Source organism: Acanthopagrus latus, chromosome 7, assembly GCF_904848185.1.
Source record: "Acanthopagrus latus isolate v.2019 chromosome 7, fAcaLat1.1, whole genome shotgun sequence".
Lineage (NCBI taxonomy): Eukaryota > Metazoa > Chordata > Actinopteri > Spariformes > Sparidae > Acanthopagrus > Acanthopagrus latus.
The window spans coordinates 17,253,167-17,267,114 of NC_051045.1; the positions used below are offsets into that span (position 1 = coordinate 17,253,167).

At 43.3% G+C, this 13,948-nt stretch overlaps 1 protein-coding gene across 6 annotated transcripts in view; it reads left to right on the forward strand.

The window, feature by feature from the left end:
• Nucleotides 1–13,948, forward strand: part of samd11 (sterile alpha motif domain containing 11) — an 84,801-nt gene that overhangs the window by 32,991 nt on the left and 37,862 nt on the right. For all 6 annotated transcript variants that reach the window (XM_037104856.1, XM_037104855.1, XM_037104853.1 and 3 more), the window contains one exon: nt 128–219. In XM_037104856.1, coding sequence (XP_036960751.1) covers nt 148–219 — 72 coding nt within the window. In that variant the 5' untranslated portion in view covers nt 128–147. The remainder of the gene's footprint in view (nt 1–127; nt 220–13,948) is intronic.

Here is a 13,948-nt window from a genome sequence, read left to right on the forward strand (position 1 = left end):
TGATGAAGGGCCCACTCGCACCTTTTCACATGCTGTGTCATGGAGGATATGTGGGATGTGACTGTATTTCTCTAAAAGTGTTTCTCTTGTTTTCTGTTTTTTTTTTTTTTTTTTTTTTTTTCTCCAGGGAAAAGTCTCAAGACTCTCATGTCCAAAGGAATCTTACAGGTGCACCCTCCAATCTGTGACTGTCCTGGTTGTCGGATTTCATCTCCAGTGGTGAGACTATTTCATCTTCTGTCATGCTGGTGCTGTCTGTCTGCATGTGTGTGGAAGCTTCATAGAAGACTGAGTTTTAGTTTGACTATAGGACAATGGCTTTGCTGCGTATATGTTACATATATATATGTAGAGAGTATGTAGGGTTAAAAGATGCTGGATCTTTCACTGTGGTAGTGAAGTATTCATCTCGTTGGTGAAGGTAACTTTCCATGTACTTTTGTTGATCAACCTAGATGTAGTCCGGTGAGTCTTTTATAGCAGGTAATGTTACTGCTTTTGATGTTTTTTTGCTCAGTTATATTGATTGATGAATTCAGGCTGGGTGATATTGTTATTGTGATATGAGACAAGTTATCGTCTTATATTTTGGATATCGCTATACCGGAAATAGTGTTTGTCTTTTCCTGGTTATGAAAGCTGCATTACAGTAAAATTGTGGTATTTTCTGAACTCACCAGACTGTCCTTCGTGTTCTAATACGTGTCATTACCTGCTTCATCATTATCCACATCACTGGTGATTATTTATTCAAAATCTCATTGTGTCACTATTTTGCAATAGTACCTATAATCGTCCCTATGATACTGTCCCAACATCGATAGCGAGGTATTTGGTTATAAGAAATATTGTAAGGTTGGATTTTGTTGCCCTGTCCTCACATTTATGAAGTGCTCCAAGGAGATTTCAATATGTCAAAATATATACGTATGTATATATCGGGTATCGTGATATAGTCTAAAAATATTGCAATATTATTTTAAGGCCATGTTAGAGTCCTATTACGAATGCTCAGCTATTATATCAAATCAAGTCAGTTGTATTGTGTATTGTAATGTATCTGTACATTTGTTACTAATGTTTTGTTTTTTATTTACTTTTTCCAAACATAACTCAGACCATATAACCAATAACTTTAAATGAGCAGTATGTAGTTTTAGGAGAAAATAAGAAAATCAAAGTCAAAATGTTGATATTTACATTATGAATGAGGAACTAATGCCTAATTACTCAGAAATATTTATTTTTTCCATAACTGAATAAACAAGTTGTTCTCAGGGGAAAGTAGGGTCTGCAGAACAGCGTTTCAAGCTAGGAGGGTGGCAGGGTCCGCCACGTGTTAACAAAGTAAAACAGGATGAAACCACGTTGTCTATTAAGATCAGTTTGTTCATGTGTTGATTCAGTCATGCAAAGTACGAGAGTTTGTTTAGAAATACAAAATTAGTCAGTGGTTCTCATACAGTCTTCTTCCCCCCAGCTACATAGTGCACCTTGAAAGCTTGTGTGAAAGCAGGACAAGACATACTGATATTTTATTGTGACAGTTGTGTTGTGCCAGTTCTGTAAACTCAAACCAGTGTGTGTGAGTATATGAGTGTATATTGGAGCATTGTCTGTCTCTGTAACCTTGACAGTGAAGGACCCTACAGGCACAGATGTCAACGTTGACGCTAATTTTTCTCAGCGTGAATATCAAATCCACTTTCAGCCTCTCACAGATGCAGAGTATCAAACGGCCCTTTTTTTTGTTCATTCAGAGGCACTGAGCTGTCCAGTCTGGGTGCTTGACGTTAGGTGTCATTGGTCGGTGCTCTTCTGTCCCATTGAATCAGTCTCCTCACCTGGCTGTTGAACTTTTGTTTGCCTTGTGCTTCCCTCAGGGCTCGGCCATGGGGCACCATGCCAAACCTTGAGGCCTTGCAGGTGTGTCACGATTACAGCATCACCGCTCTGTGTGTGTGTGTGTTTGTCTGTCTGTCTGTCTTTGTGTGTGTGTGTGTGTGTGTGTGTATGTGTGTGTGTGTGTGTGTGTGTCAGCTTTGAGCAAGCACACTGCCGGCTCACCGTCGCCAAATCTGTTCACACAGGTGCGGCGGGTTATGCGTGTGTGTGTGTGTGTGTTTTTATCACCACGAAGCGCATCTGTCGTCGCTCCCAAGCACTAATCTTGAGGGAAGGGTGTAAGAGGCTTAGCGAGCTACTGAGCGTGGCTACTGCTGATTATTGTGTGCGAGGCACGCAAGGCAAAGGCGGTTTAGATAAGCCGGAGGTGTTTGAGTGATACAGGTAAACTGGTGACATTTTTCACAGCCAAGAATGAAGACCTGCACCTTAACACGCTGGGTTCAGCCAAAACGAATTACCTGTGGGAGGCACGGGGGCCGAGAAAACAGAAATGCTCATGTCTTATTTTTTTTACTTTTTTTTTTTTTTTTAATACAAGGATTTAAAAATCCCTTCGCTTATGTTTAGGCTTATTACAGATATCAGAGTGATTAGCTTTTGGCTTGCTAGAGCTCGCACAGTTCCACTTCAATTACAGCCGTGACGGAGTACAACTTTGTTATTGACGTAAGCAGGGATATGGGAGCCTTAAGGTTGTTGTTGTAGCCTACTCTCCCTCTCTGTCTCTTCCTTTCCTTTCTGGTGGTGAAGCTTGAAGTCTAACCCTGCAAGTGAATACCACCGTGACACTTTCTCACACACACACACACGCACACAAGTATGTTGGCAGTTCCATGCGAGGCGGTGAGGGTTAGGCGGAGGAGGGAAGGCAGCGGGACTTGTATGGCCTGTACTGGCGTCTCCCTCTCTCCCCACTGACTCCCCTCAGGGCATGGCAGCCAGCACTCCCTCACTGATGAGCTCTCTCTCTCTCTCTCTCTCTCTCTCTCTCTCTTGCTCTCTCTCTCTCTCACACACACACACACACACACACACACACACACACTATATGCCTGCCTACTGACACAAATTACCTCATGCAGTCATTTATTTTGAAAGTTTGACGGCTGAACTTTGAGTGATCTTGTTTCGCTATAGGCATGAGGCAAGCGATCATAAAAAAAAGTGCAGCAGCTGGTGGGAAGACTTTTCACCTGCCCGCTCACAACTCGGGGAAGTTAATTTGCCGTGTCGGCCCGGGCACAAGCTGTTTATAACGGCACGACACAAACTGAACTGTTGTTGCGGCTATGCATTTAAATGTGCCGATGATTTTGATCCGCAGTTCCTGATTGATGCGCTGCTGATAAGCTAGCTGTCGGGCTGTGTTAGGTGTGTTGCCCCTTTTAAGTTTTTAGATGCTGCTTTTTTTGTGTCATCCTTTTGAGTAATACTCAGTATCATGTGTGCGTGTTGAAGTTAATTTGTAGCTCTGTATGTTTGTATCTGTGTCTCCATGAGTGCGTGTCTGTGATTATTTGTACGCCTGCGATGCCTGGCTGACTTGCCTGCTTGCTGTGTGTGCGTGTGTGTGTTCGTGTGTGTGTCTCCTCCCGGGAGAGCTGGGCTTCCTCTGCTCTGTTATTTCAGCGGAACTGGCGGAGGCCGGGAGGAAATTACACTCCCCTCCTCCGGCTCGTAAAGACCTCCTCCAATCAAGGGCTCCTCTTGCAAAGTGGAACCAAACACACACACACACACAACCACACACACACACACACACACACACACACACACACACACACACACACACACACACACACACACAAACATAGCCGTGCACGCTTTTGCCTATAACTTGCAGTCTATCTCATTACATTTTCATAATGCCATTTCCAATAGGGTTAATGGGGAAAAGATAATTAAAATGAAAGTGCACCATATTGAGTGGAATAATAGAAGTTGAGCTGTTATGTGATGTGGAGTCGTCTTTGTAGACCAACTACCTACTGTATACTGCTTCTGCTTAATATGTTGTGTGTTTGTGCGCGTGATTGCGTGCATGTTGCTGAGGCTATGTTGCTATGGTAACACCGGAGTCGGTCATTGGCCCAGGAGTGTGCAGAACTGTGCTCGTGTCGGGTGTATTTGTGCGCTTTTCTGTGTCAGATTAAGTGTGATTCTAATGATCTGTTCGTTTCACCGTGGGTCTTAATCTCGCCGTTAGAGATACATGTCACACATAAAAATATTGTCACTGTCACTTACACACAAACATGCTAAAACTCTTCTTGGTGCCTCTTGTTGTGTTTCTATGAATAATTCAGTTAAAATAAACGCTTTCATTTAGCACGTTAGCATTTAGCTTCCACTTAAGGAGAGAGAGCTAAGTGTGTGTGCAGTGCACACTGAATTGTGTGTGTAAGCTTATGTTGCACACTGTATAACTGGATGTATGCTTGTTTGGGTGTGGACCATGTTAGTAGGCCGCTAAAATAAGATGGAGCATCTGTCTATCAGCCAAATGTGGTTTATCACGATAAAGCCAAGGGCAATATTTTTCAAAACCCTCCTCCCAACATCTGTGTGTGTGTGTGCGTGTGTTTGTGTGCGTCGGTGTGTGTGTTGCTCGTTATGTGATTTCCTCTGATAGTTGCAGGCCTGCTCTGTCACTTCAGGCCTTTGCAGACAGTTCTGTCCTTTCATAGTTTTACTTTCATACATCCATCTATACAGTCAGATAAACACACCCATACTGTGTTAATGTGCACAGCATCACAAGTAAAACTGTGAATACAAATACACTTTTGGATTATTATTAAAGAGTTTCAGTGATGTAGTTGGGAGAAAATAGATGAGTTTGTAATCTGTTGATCATTATCTGTGTATATATATATATATATATATATGTATGTATATATATATATATATATATATATATATATATATATATATATATACAGTCGTCCTCAAAATTATTCATACCCTTGCTGATTCTTGTGATTTTTTCATTTAGTGATGAAATAAATGCTTGTTTTCAAATTTGTGTTTTAGCTTCATGTGACCAACAATTGAAAGAATGACAACAATATAAAATAATTTTAAAAAATCATTTCTGGGGTATTTTATTAACGGAGTCCAAAAAAAATGCCATGTTCAAAATTATTCATACCCTAGTCCATCGTCTTTATTTAATAGTCAATGGCATAGCCTTTATTCTTTATGACTGCTTCCAGACGATTCTTGTACGTGTCCACAAGCTTCTTGCACGTCTCCTGTGGGATGTTGGCCCACTCTTCCTTGGCGAATGCCTCAAGCTGGGTCAGGTTGGTTGGTTTCCTCGCCATCACTCTGGTCTTCAAGTGATGCCACAAATTCTCAATTGGATTGAGGTCAGGACTTTGACTTGGCCATTCCAGGACACTGATGTCATTGTCCTTGAACCATTTCTTGACTACCTTGGCGGTGTGTTTAGGATCATTGTCTTGCTGGTACATCCAGTTTTGGCCAAGCTTGAGTTTTTCAGCAGATTCCTTGACATTTTCATCAAGTATCCTGATATAATCCTCCTTTTTCATGATACCTTGGACCTTGACGAGATTGCCTGTGCCACTGGAAGAGAAACATCCCCACAGCATTATGCTTCCACCACCATACTTGACAGTGGGCACAGTGTTCTTTGGTCTATAGGCTTCTCCTTTCTTCCTCCAGACATACTGGGTATCCATATGGCCAAATAACTCCAGTTTTGTCTCATCAGACCACAGGATGGTTGACCAAAACTGGGATCTTGCTTCAGATGACCTCTACAAAAGGCCAGGCGAGCTACCAGATGTTTTTTCCTGAGCAGCGGCGTCTTCCGAGGTTTACGTCCATGGAGACCTCCTCTGTGCAAAACTCGCTCAATGGTGGACCGTGACACCTTTGTCCCTGTCTGCTCAAGGGTTTGAATTAGGGCCTTGGTTGTGGTCCGTGGGTTGGTGTTGACCTCTCGGCAGATTCTCCTGGCAAGTTTGGGGGACACCTTACACTTTCGGCCACGCCCACTGAGGTTTTTGACAGTGTTGAACCTCTTGTGCTTGTTGATGATGCTCTGGACGGTTGAGACAGGGACACCATACTGCTTGGAAATGGCCTTGTAACCCTTTCCTTCACTGTGGGCCTGCACAAGATGCTGACGCAGGTCCTCACTGAGCTCCTTCTTCTTTACCATGATGACCAGAGATTAACAATGACCTGAACACTTTCCCACTATTTATACTCTTCTGGAAAGATGCTATTTTTTTAACCTTGTTTAACATTTGGTCAACAAAAAAGGTATTCATTCCAATGAGACATCATGAAATAACTTTGGGACAAAGATGAACACATTTGGGACATTTTTGTTGAGATATTGCCAGGGGTATGAATAATTTTGAACATGGCATTTTTTGGTAATCCGACAATAAAATACCCATGAATTTAAGAGTTTCTTGAATTGTGTATTGTTGTCGTTCTTTCACTTGTTGGTCACATATAATTCATAAACAAACGTGACAAAAATGCATTAGTTTCATCGCAAAAATAAAAAAATCACAAAATTAACAAGGGTATGAATAATTTTGAGGACGACTGTATATGAACAGTGGTAAACAAGAGGAATATTGTTTTTGTTTTATTTTGGTACCAACACGATATGTTGCACTGCAGTCACGATGGAATCATGATACTAGTAAGGCAACAGCAGGACTTGTGTATTGTATTCTTTCACTGTATTGTGACTAAAATTTCACAGAGTGGTACAATGTACAAAAATGTACAATGTCTTTGCTTACCATTGCCTACTACACACACACACACACACACACACACACACACACACACACACACACACACACACACACACACACACACACACACACACACACATTGATTTCAACTTGTGCACATGTGTCATCATTCCAATGTGAAATAGCCATAAGCCGGCAAAAGGCAGAACAGTTCTGGAGTTCAAATGTTTAAAGTTGGATACAACTATGCCTCACTACAATTTGTATGAATTCAATCTGTGCGAATTCAGATTTACGGGATGTTTACACCACGAGAAGTCATAAAGTCGTGACTCTGGTTGGTCAAATAGTCAGGGGAATCTGTTCAGAGTGCCTGCATGATTTAATAAAATATTGATTCGCCGCCAGTCATGATATGATATAATGCTGTATCGATATTTTGTCCCATGTGGTAAAAAATCAGTATAAGAAAGACATTAGATATTTTTAGGGTCATCTGGGTTTATCTTGGTGTTCCATCATAATTCTTCATAACTTAATTAATGCCCATCTTTCAATTTGTGTCACCGCATACAAAGTTGTGTGTCACTTGTCTAGACCTCAGTGAAGTGAATGTTCACACCTTGGAGAAGTGTAGTTTTAAAGTGTGGCTGTGTATTTAGTTAGTTGTTGCGATGCAATTAATAGAACTACTTTGTGGTAATCTTTACATGAGTGTAGATAAAACATAAGCTGAAACTACCGACCACAGCTTCACGCTCGCCTCCACTTCCCCCCGGTGTTTGTCTGGGGAGAGAGCGGCTCGTTACCTGTCCGTAAAGCTCCTCTGCAGCAGCCTCGGTGGGCCAATCCAAACACAGAGAGAGTCTAAGGGAGGATGAAGGAGAGACGGAGAGAAACTAGACAGAGAGAGGAGAGCGAGAGGCGCACTGGCACGCTTGACTGCACCGCCACTGACCTCCCAGCGCCGCCCCAGCAGCCCCCCTCCCTCCTCCTCCACCTCGCCGCCTCTCGCCCTCTCTGCACCTCTCCCCCTCCCCCTACTGCTCCCCCCTTCCCCTCCCCTTGCCCTGTGCCGCTCCACTGGGCTGCAACTGCCCGCTCGGCTCAGCGCGTGGGGGCCGAGGGTGCAGGAGAGCATGAGTGTGTGTGTGTGTAAGAGTGTGTGTGTGTGTGTCTGTATGTGTCTGGGGGAGGCGGGGGACTTGGTCGCATGCCTGTCCGCCCTACAGTGCTTTCTCACTTTTTTTCTCTTTCTCTCACACGGCCTTGAACAACCAAGTGTTGCCTAAAGTCTGTACATAAACCACACACACACGTGCACGCATCCACGCGTGCGCACACACACACACACTTAAGCACATAGACACATGTACACACGAGTTATCCAGAATCAGATTTGTTTTGCCAAGTATAAAGTACATTTGTACTTATAAGGAGTTTTACTTGATTAGGTTGTTGCCTGATCTCCTGGCAAATTTATAGTTGTGTTTCTGAAGTCAAGAACGGTGTTTCAGTCCAAAATGCTTTAATCAGACCAGATTGAATGTTCAAACTTCCATGTTAATAAAAAGTCCCTCACACATGTAAGCGTTGTCTTTACCTTAATTTGAACTTGCGAAATGCAGCAAATCACAGCTTTAACTGCATCAGATGTCACTGGAGACATCATTATTGGTAGCATATCAGTTTGACATGCATCTGATGCATATGATACTTGAAAATATAATTGTTGTTTTGCCTAATAATTGGAAAATGGGGTTAAACATGATTCTGTATTAATGACAATACAGGGCTCCAGAGCAACTTTTTTCACTTTGCTCCCTGCTGATATGTTGTGGAGCACCAGCACAGAATTTAGGACCCCCACTTAAATCAACATGCAGTGCAGCCCATTCATATATCTTTTATATTATATTATATTATTATATATTGCTTTGGCGGCAAAATGTTACCAGCATGATATAACATTTGGGGCCATATTTGCAAGATTCACCAGTGCTCCTAATTATAAGATTTAGCCGCACTGTCTCCAAAAATGCGACTACATGGTTGCAGTCTAGAGCTATAACGTGTGTCAGCGCTAGTTTGTTTGTGTGCTTTTGGTGAATGCATGTTTGTGTTTGTGGTGGAGGAATGTAAATAAAAGTGCCTATATGAACATTATGCTCGCATGTCAGAATAGTTCAGTGTGCTTCTAATTATAAATCTGCAGTTTATTCATATTCAGCAGCTCTTTGGTGTTCTTGAAGATATTGCAGCAGGTTTCGTTTTAGCGCTCGCTAATAATTTGATTATAACCAGATCAGGCAAATGCAAGACTTGTCAGTTTACTTGTGCACTGTGCAGTGTAGTGTGCCTTTTGTCCGATTTCTTTCACTGGTTTGATTCGGTACATGCACCAGAAAGGTCAGGGTGAACAGTGGATGCAAATAGATGATCTAATACACACACCACCCAAACTATTTTGGGATGAGCGCAAAGCAACTTTCATGTCACGATGAACCCTAAGTAATAGAAACTGCATTAAGGTGCTCTGTGAATTCATAAAAGCAAAAACAATAACAGGGTCTTTTTATTTTCTTCTACTAGAAATCCCTGCAGACGTTATCCTGACTATCAAACACATCATATAAACTTTATTATCGGGTTACCAGGGAAATCTGGTTACCGTGGCCCATGTAAACACTTTAATCAAACTATTACTTTAATCAGATTATTCACAGTAATCTGGTTATGCCAGTCATGTTTGCATACTGAGTGCTCTCAATTTGATGAAAGCTGACAATTTTGTAGCTAATCACCTTTCATAGGTGCACCTGTCAAAATGTCAGGACGGGTGAGTCAGAGATGAGGAGAATGAGACTAAACAAAGTAGGAATTAGTCATTTTTTGGAGGATCTCAGGATCTCTCACACAAACACACAGCAGACAAACTGTTTGTTATAGCCTTGCTTCAGAGCTCTTATGTGAGCGCGGTAATGACCGCTTCAACCCCCCCACCCTCCTCACGCTCGTTTTTTTTTCCTCTCTCCCTCTCTGTCGTCTCCTCATTCCCCCTCCCCCTTTCCCCTAGCGCTCGCGCCAAGTCGGCCCGCCATCCCGCCTCCACACACACACACACACACACACACACACATGCTGCGAGGTAACGGCAGACAGGCGCGTGACTCATTAGGCATTCGTCCCCCAGGGAGATCGCTGGGGGGGCGCGTGCGAGGGAGAGAGAGCGCCGCAGCTGCAGGAATGTCACGGGCGGCTACCGCTGTGTGTGTGTGTGTGTGTGTGTGAGAGTACATGTGTGTGTGGGTGTGTGCTTGCTAATGCTTGTTGGAGCCAGCGGCGGGGCACTGCACCTTTCAGGAAATAACGCAAGGAGAAAGAAAAAAAACACACACACGCACTTATTAGTCCTCTTTTCCACCAAGAGCTCATTTAAAAGTCTGAAATAAATTTAGAGAGAAAACATTAGATTGCCTTATAATTTCTGCTCGGAGTGAAACGCCTTTGCTGGCCAGCATTTAGCTGTGATATTAGCTCATATTTTTTTCACTACAAGAGTGTTTTGTTGCCTTTAAACCAAACCCCTTGATATAAATGTATGAATTCAGGCCAACCAAATGAGTTACAGAAGCGTATTCAGTATGGCTCCTAATGTCCGCACGTTGCTCATCATACATTCATGTTTCTCTTTGAAATATTAAAGCTTTTTTACCCATCACTATCTACCTATTAACTGAGGATGTATGCTGAATGATGTTTTTTTTGCCCATAAAAGACCAAATCATAGTTCTGTAGACTTCTAACTGTTTCTCAAGACGGCCTTCAGTGTGAGCCAAGATCGTAGTGCGTCAGATACTTCACTAAATCTCAGACTACCGCATGACATTCACTGCCATTCAAGACCTGACAGTTGGCTGAAATCACAATTTTTTATCTTCTACAGACTGTCTCAACTTTCCAAATCAGTTCAGACTCATAATCATTTTACTTGCTTATGCTGGAGTCTTGTTGTTACAGAATCCTAAAAACAAGCAATTTTGAAAAAGGACACATAATTATTACATTGCTAGTTAGCTGCTTCATTCGTATTTAAACATTCAGGTTTATTGTGAAATTGTGAAACAGCCTGAATCCATTACAAGTTACTGATAACCACATTGGAGCGATCATTGATAAAAGATTATGTACACATCAGTTGATGCATCGGCCCCAAAAATTGAGTCTTGGGCGGGCTCTAATATTTAGAGGCACCTTTGGGAATTGACAAGAGGTCAGTATGAGTGTCTAATATAGAATATTTACATCTCATGTTGTCAGACCTCTAATATACCTATAATATACCACTTTTACTTCTGTGTTTAAAGTTACTGTGTCAAACTAAAGCTGTAATTTGTTCTAATAATTCACTATTTCAGCTAAGTTCAACTTCAAGTTGTTAAGAGGGAACTGTATCTATTGGAGGACTCGCCGACATGACCATTATAATGGTCCATGTCCATGTTGTGTAATAAGTTGGTCAGTGTGTCCTCATGCTAGTGAATCTCTATGTACTTGTGTCTTTTTTTGAGTGTAAATGTGAAGCCCAGATATATTTCTTGGCTGCCTGACTGTCAGACAGAAAGCGTGGGAGGTGATATTCATAGAGGTGCTTTTAGTGGGACTTTTATGAGAGACTTTTTTCCATGGCTGAAAAGGAGGTTGACCACACACAGTAAGGTTGCTTCAGCTCTGTGCACACATGCGCGCGTGGGTCTGTGTGTCTGTGTGTGCGCGTATGAGCCTGTGCGCTCAGGCGCCCTTCCTTTGAGCGCTCCTACGTGGGCTGCCAGGGGTGTGTTTTGCTTCGTGTTTTGTTTCGGAGAGCCCTCCCCCGTGCTGCGGAAGTGTTGCCGGAAGCAGTGGGAGCTCACCCCCAGTTCTGCGTCAGTGCCACTAAAGAAAGGATCGGGGCTTTCCGGGAGGAGAGAAGAGAGAGGAAGGGGGGGGCGGGGGGAGTGACGGGGGCTGTCAGCCTGGGTATGTCACGGCCATGTGGGTGGTTGTCTACACGCTCATACACACACAAACACACACACACAGCCACAGTCACGACTGGTCTAAGAAGCTCTATTCCTGTCCACACTCTACTGCTGGCGTGCTCCAAGTAAAATCCCCTTGTTTTTAGAGGGGAATTTTAAGGAGCAGGAACAGGTGTGTGTGTGAGGGCGTGTGTGTGCACATGTGTGTGTAGGTGGCGATGTGAAGCGCCCATGTGATATTGTGTTTTACCCTGACGATGGGAAGACAGCAGTATAGAGAGTTGGAGGTGGAGAATTTGTATTTAACAGATGTGTGTGCCTGACAGATGTAACTGTGGGTTGTGTCCGTTGTTTCCGCCCTGTTGGAGCTCCAGCATCAACTTCCTGCAGCCGAGGCCGCGTGTGGAAGTAGCACAACTATCAGAAAGTGATCCACTGTCCTCAAAGGCTGGAGCAGAACTTGTAGAAAGCTCTGACAGGAAAGAAGAAAGGAGGAAAAACCTCTTTCCTGGCAAGGCATGATACAAAATAAGAGAGGAAAGAAATGTGCAGAACTCTGTGGCCTGCTCATCCTGGGGGATGTTTTCATCTTTCCCTTTCTCTCTTCCCCCCAACTCTTTTTAATGTCTGCCATTTGAGCGACTCCAGAGGGGCTGCACCTGTTTGCCTCTTGGCTAGGAGCCCCCAAATCCCTCCTCCTGCCCCCGCCTGCCACTCATGCTGCCGCGCCTCCTGGGATGGAGGGAGCGAGGGAAGGAGGGAGGAGTGGTGGAGAGCAGGGTTGCGTGTGGTGGAAGGGATAGCTGGAGGGCTCGAAGGCGTCCGGGAGTACGAGCAGAGATGTAGGCACAGAGAGAGGGCGGGGGGGATATAGTTTCAAATCTAAGTCCACTCCACACCGGACAGACCTTACTTCTGTGGAGTTTCTCTCTCTCTCATGTTTTGACTCCCCACATTCTCTTTCATTTCTGTATTTTTTTTCTCACCTGTTCTCTTCTCTCTCGTGTACAAACCCACATCCGCTCTCCCTGTCTTCCCTGTTAACTTTTCTCCTCAGCCTACCCTTCCCCTGCTCTTCTCCGATTTCCTCCCCCGGCTCCGTCCTTTATATTCTCTCCATCTCTCTCTCCCTTCATATCTCTGCTCCTCTCTCCCTCTCCCTATCCCCCCCTCCCTCCTCTCTGTGATAGGACCATGTTAATCTGCAGTGACCTCTTCAGGTCACATTAAAGGTCGCCCAGCTTCACTTCCTAACGCCCCAGGGCCACAGTCTCCTCTTTATCCCCTCTTCTCTCCGCTTTCTCCTGGCAGCTTTGGGGGAAAATAAACACTCATTTCACCAACCAACTTTTCTGCCCCTCACTTCGGTTTAGAGGAAAAGTATTATAGCAAATGTGACGTCTGTGTTGTGTGCTGGGGAAAGAAACGGCTAGTTTTAAAAGGTAGTTAGTCTAATATTGGCCTTAAATGGAGTATTGGAGGATTCCAGTGTTGCAATATCTGGATGAGGGCTGAATGCTTATTTTACAGATTAACTTGTTTTGGTTTTACTGTAGCTCATTGTCCCAGTTAGACAAATGTAATATTTCAGTTGGCCTATGACGAACAATTTTGACATTACGACGTCTATGAATTTGTCTACTAAAGTTAGCATGCTAACCAGCTAGCTTTGGTTCGTCCCAGTCTCATTCTGTTTTGGTAGCTCCACGGCTAGCTAGCAACAGCTAGCGGTTACTCTGGTGATATGCGGCCCTCCATTAGTTTAGATCATGAATTTGACTGGTGGCCAATTCTTACATATTGCACCTTTTAACCAGTCGTGACACCAATATGATGACTATGCATATGCTCACAGAGATTGAGTTACATTCAGTAGCCACCACTCTCACTAACAAGATTCTGTTGTTTTACAGCAGTGGGTCCAAACGCTTAGTTATGATGTGCTCACACACCCCTGACAGATATAAAAGTAGATATGATTACAATAGTTTTTCATCACACAGTTGAATTTGTCTGAATCTTAAAGCCATTCATCCATGTTTTTCCATCACTTTAATTGAACTATTTTCTGTTTCTCTGCTCTTTGCTAGCTAGTTTTCATGTTTACTCAGTTAACATTTAGAGTTACATCTGACTCATGTGGTTTCATTTTTATGTTTTTTATCAAGTCAGTTACGGATCCATTTCTCCATGTATCTACATTACAGAGAACTCGGTGCACTGATACTCAAAGTTTAAAATACATTACAAAAAGTGATGCAGATGGATTAT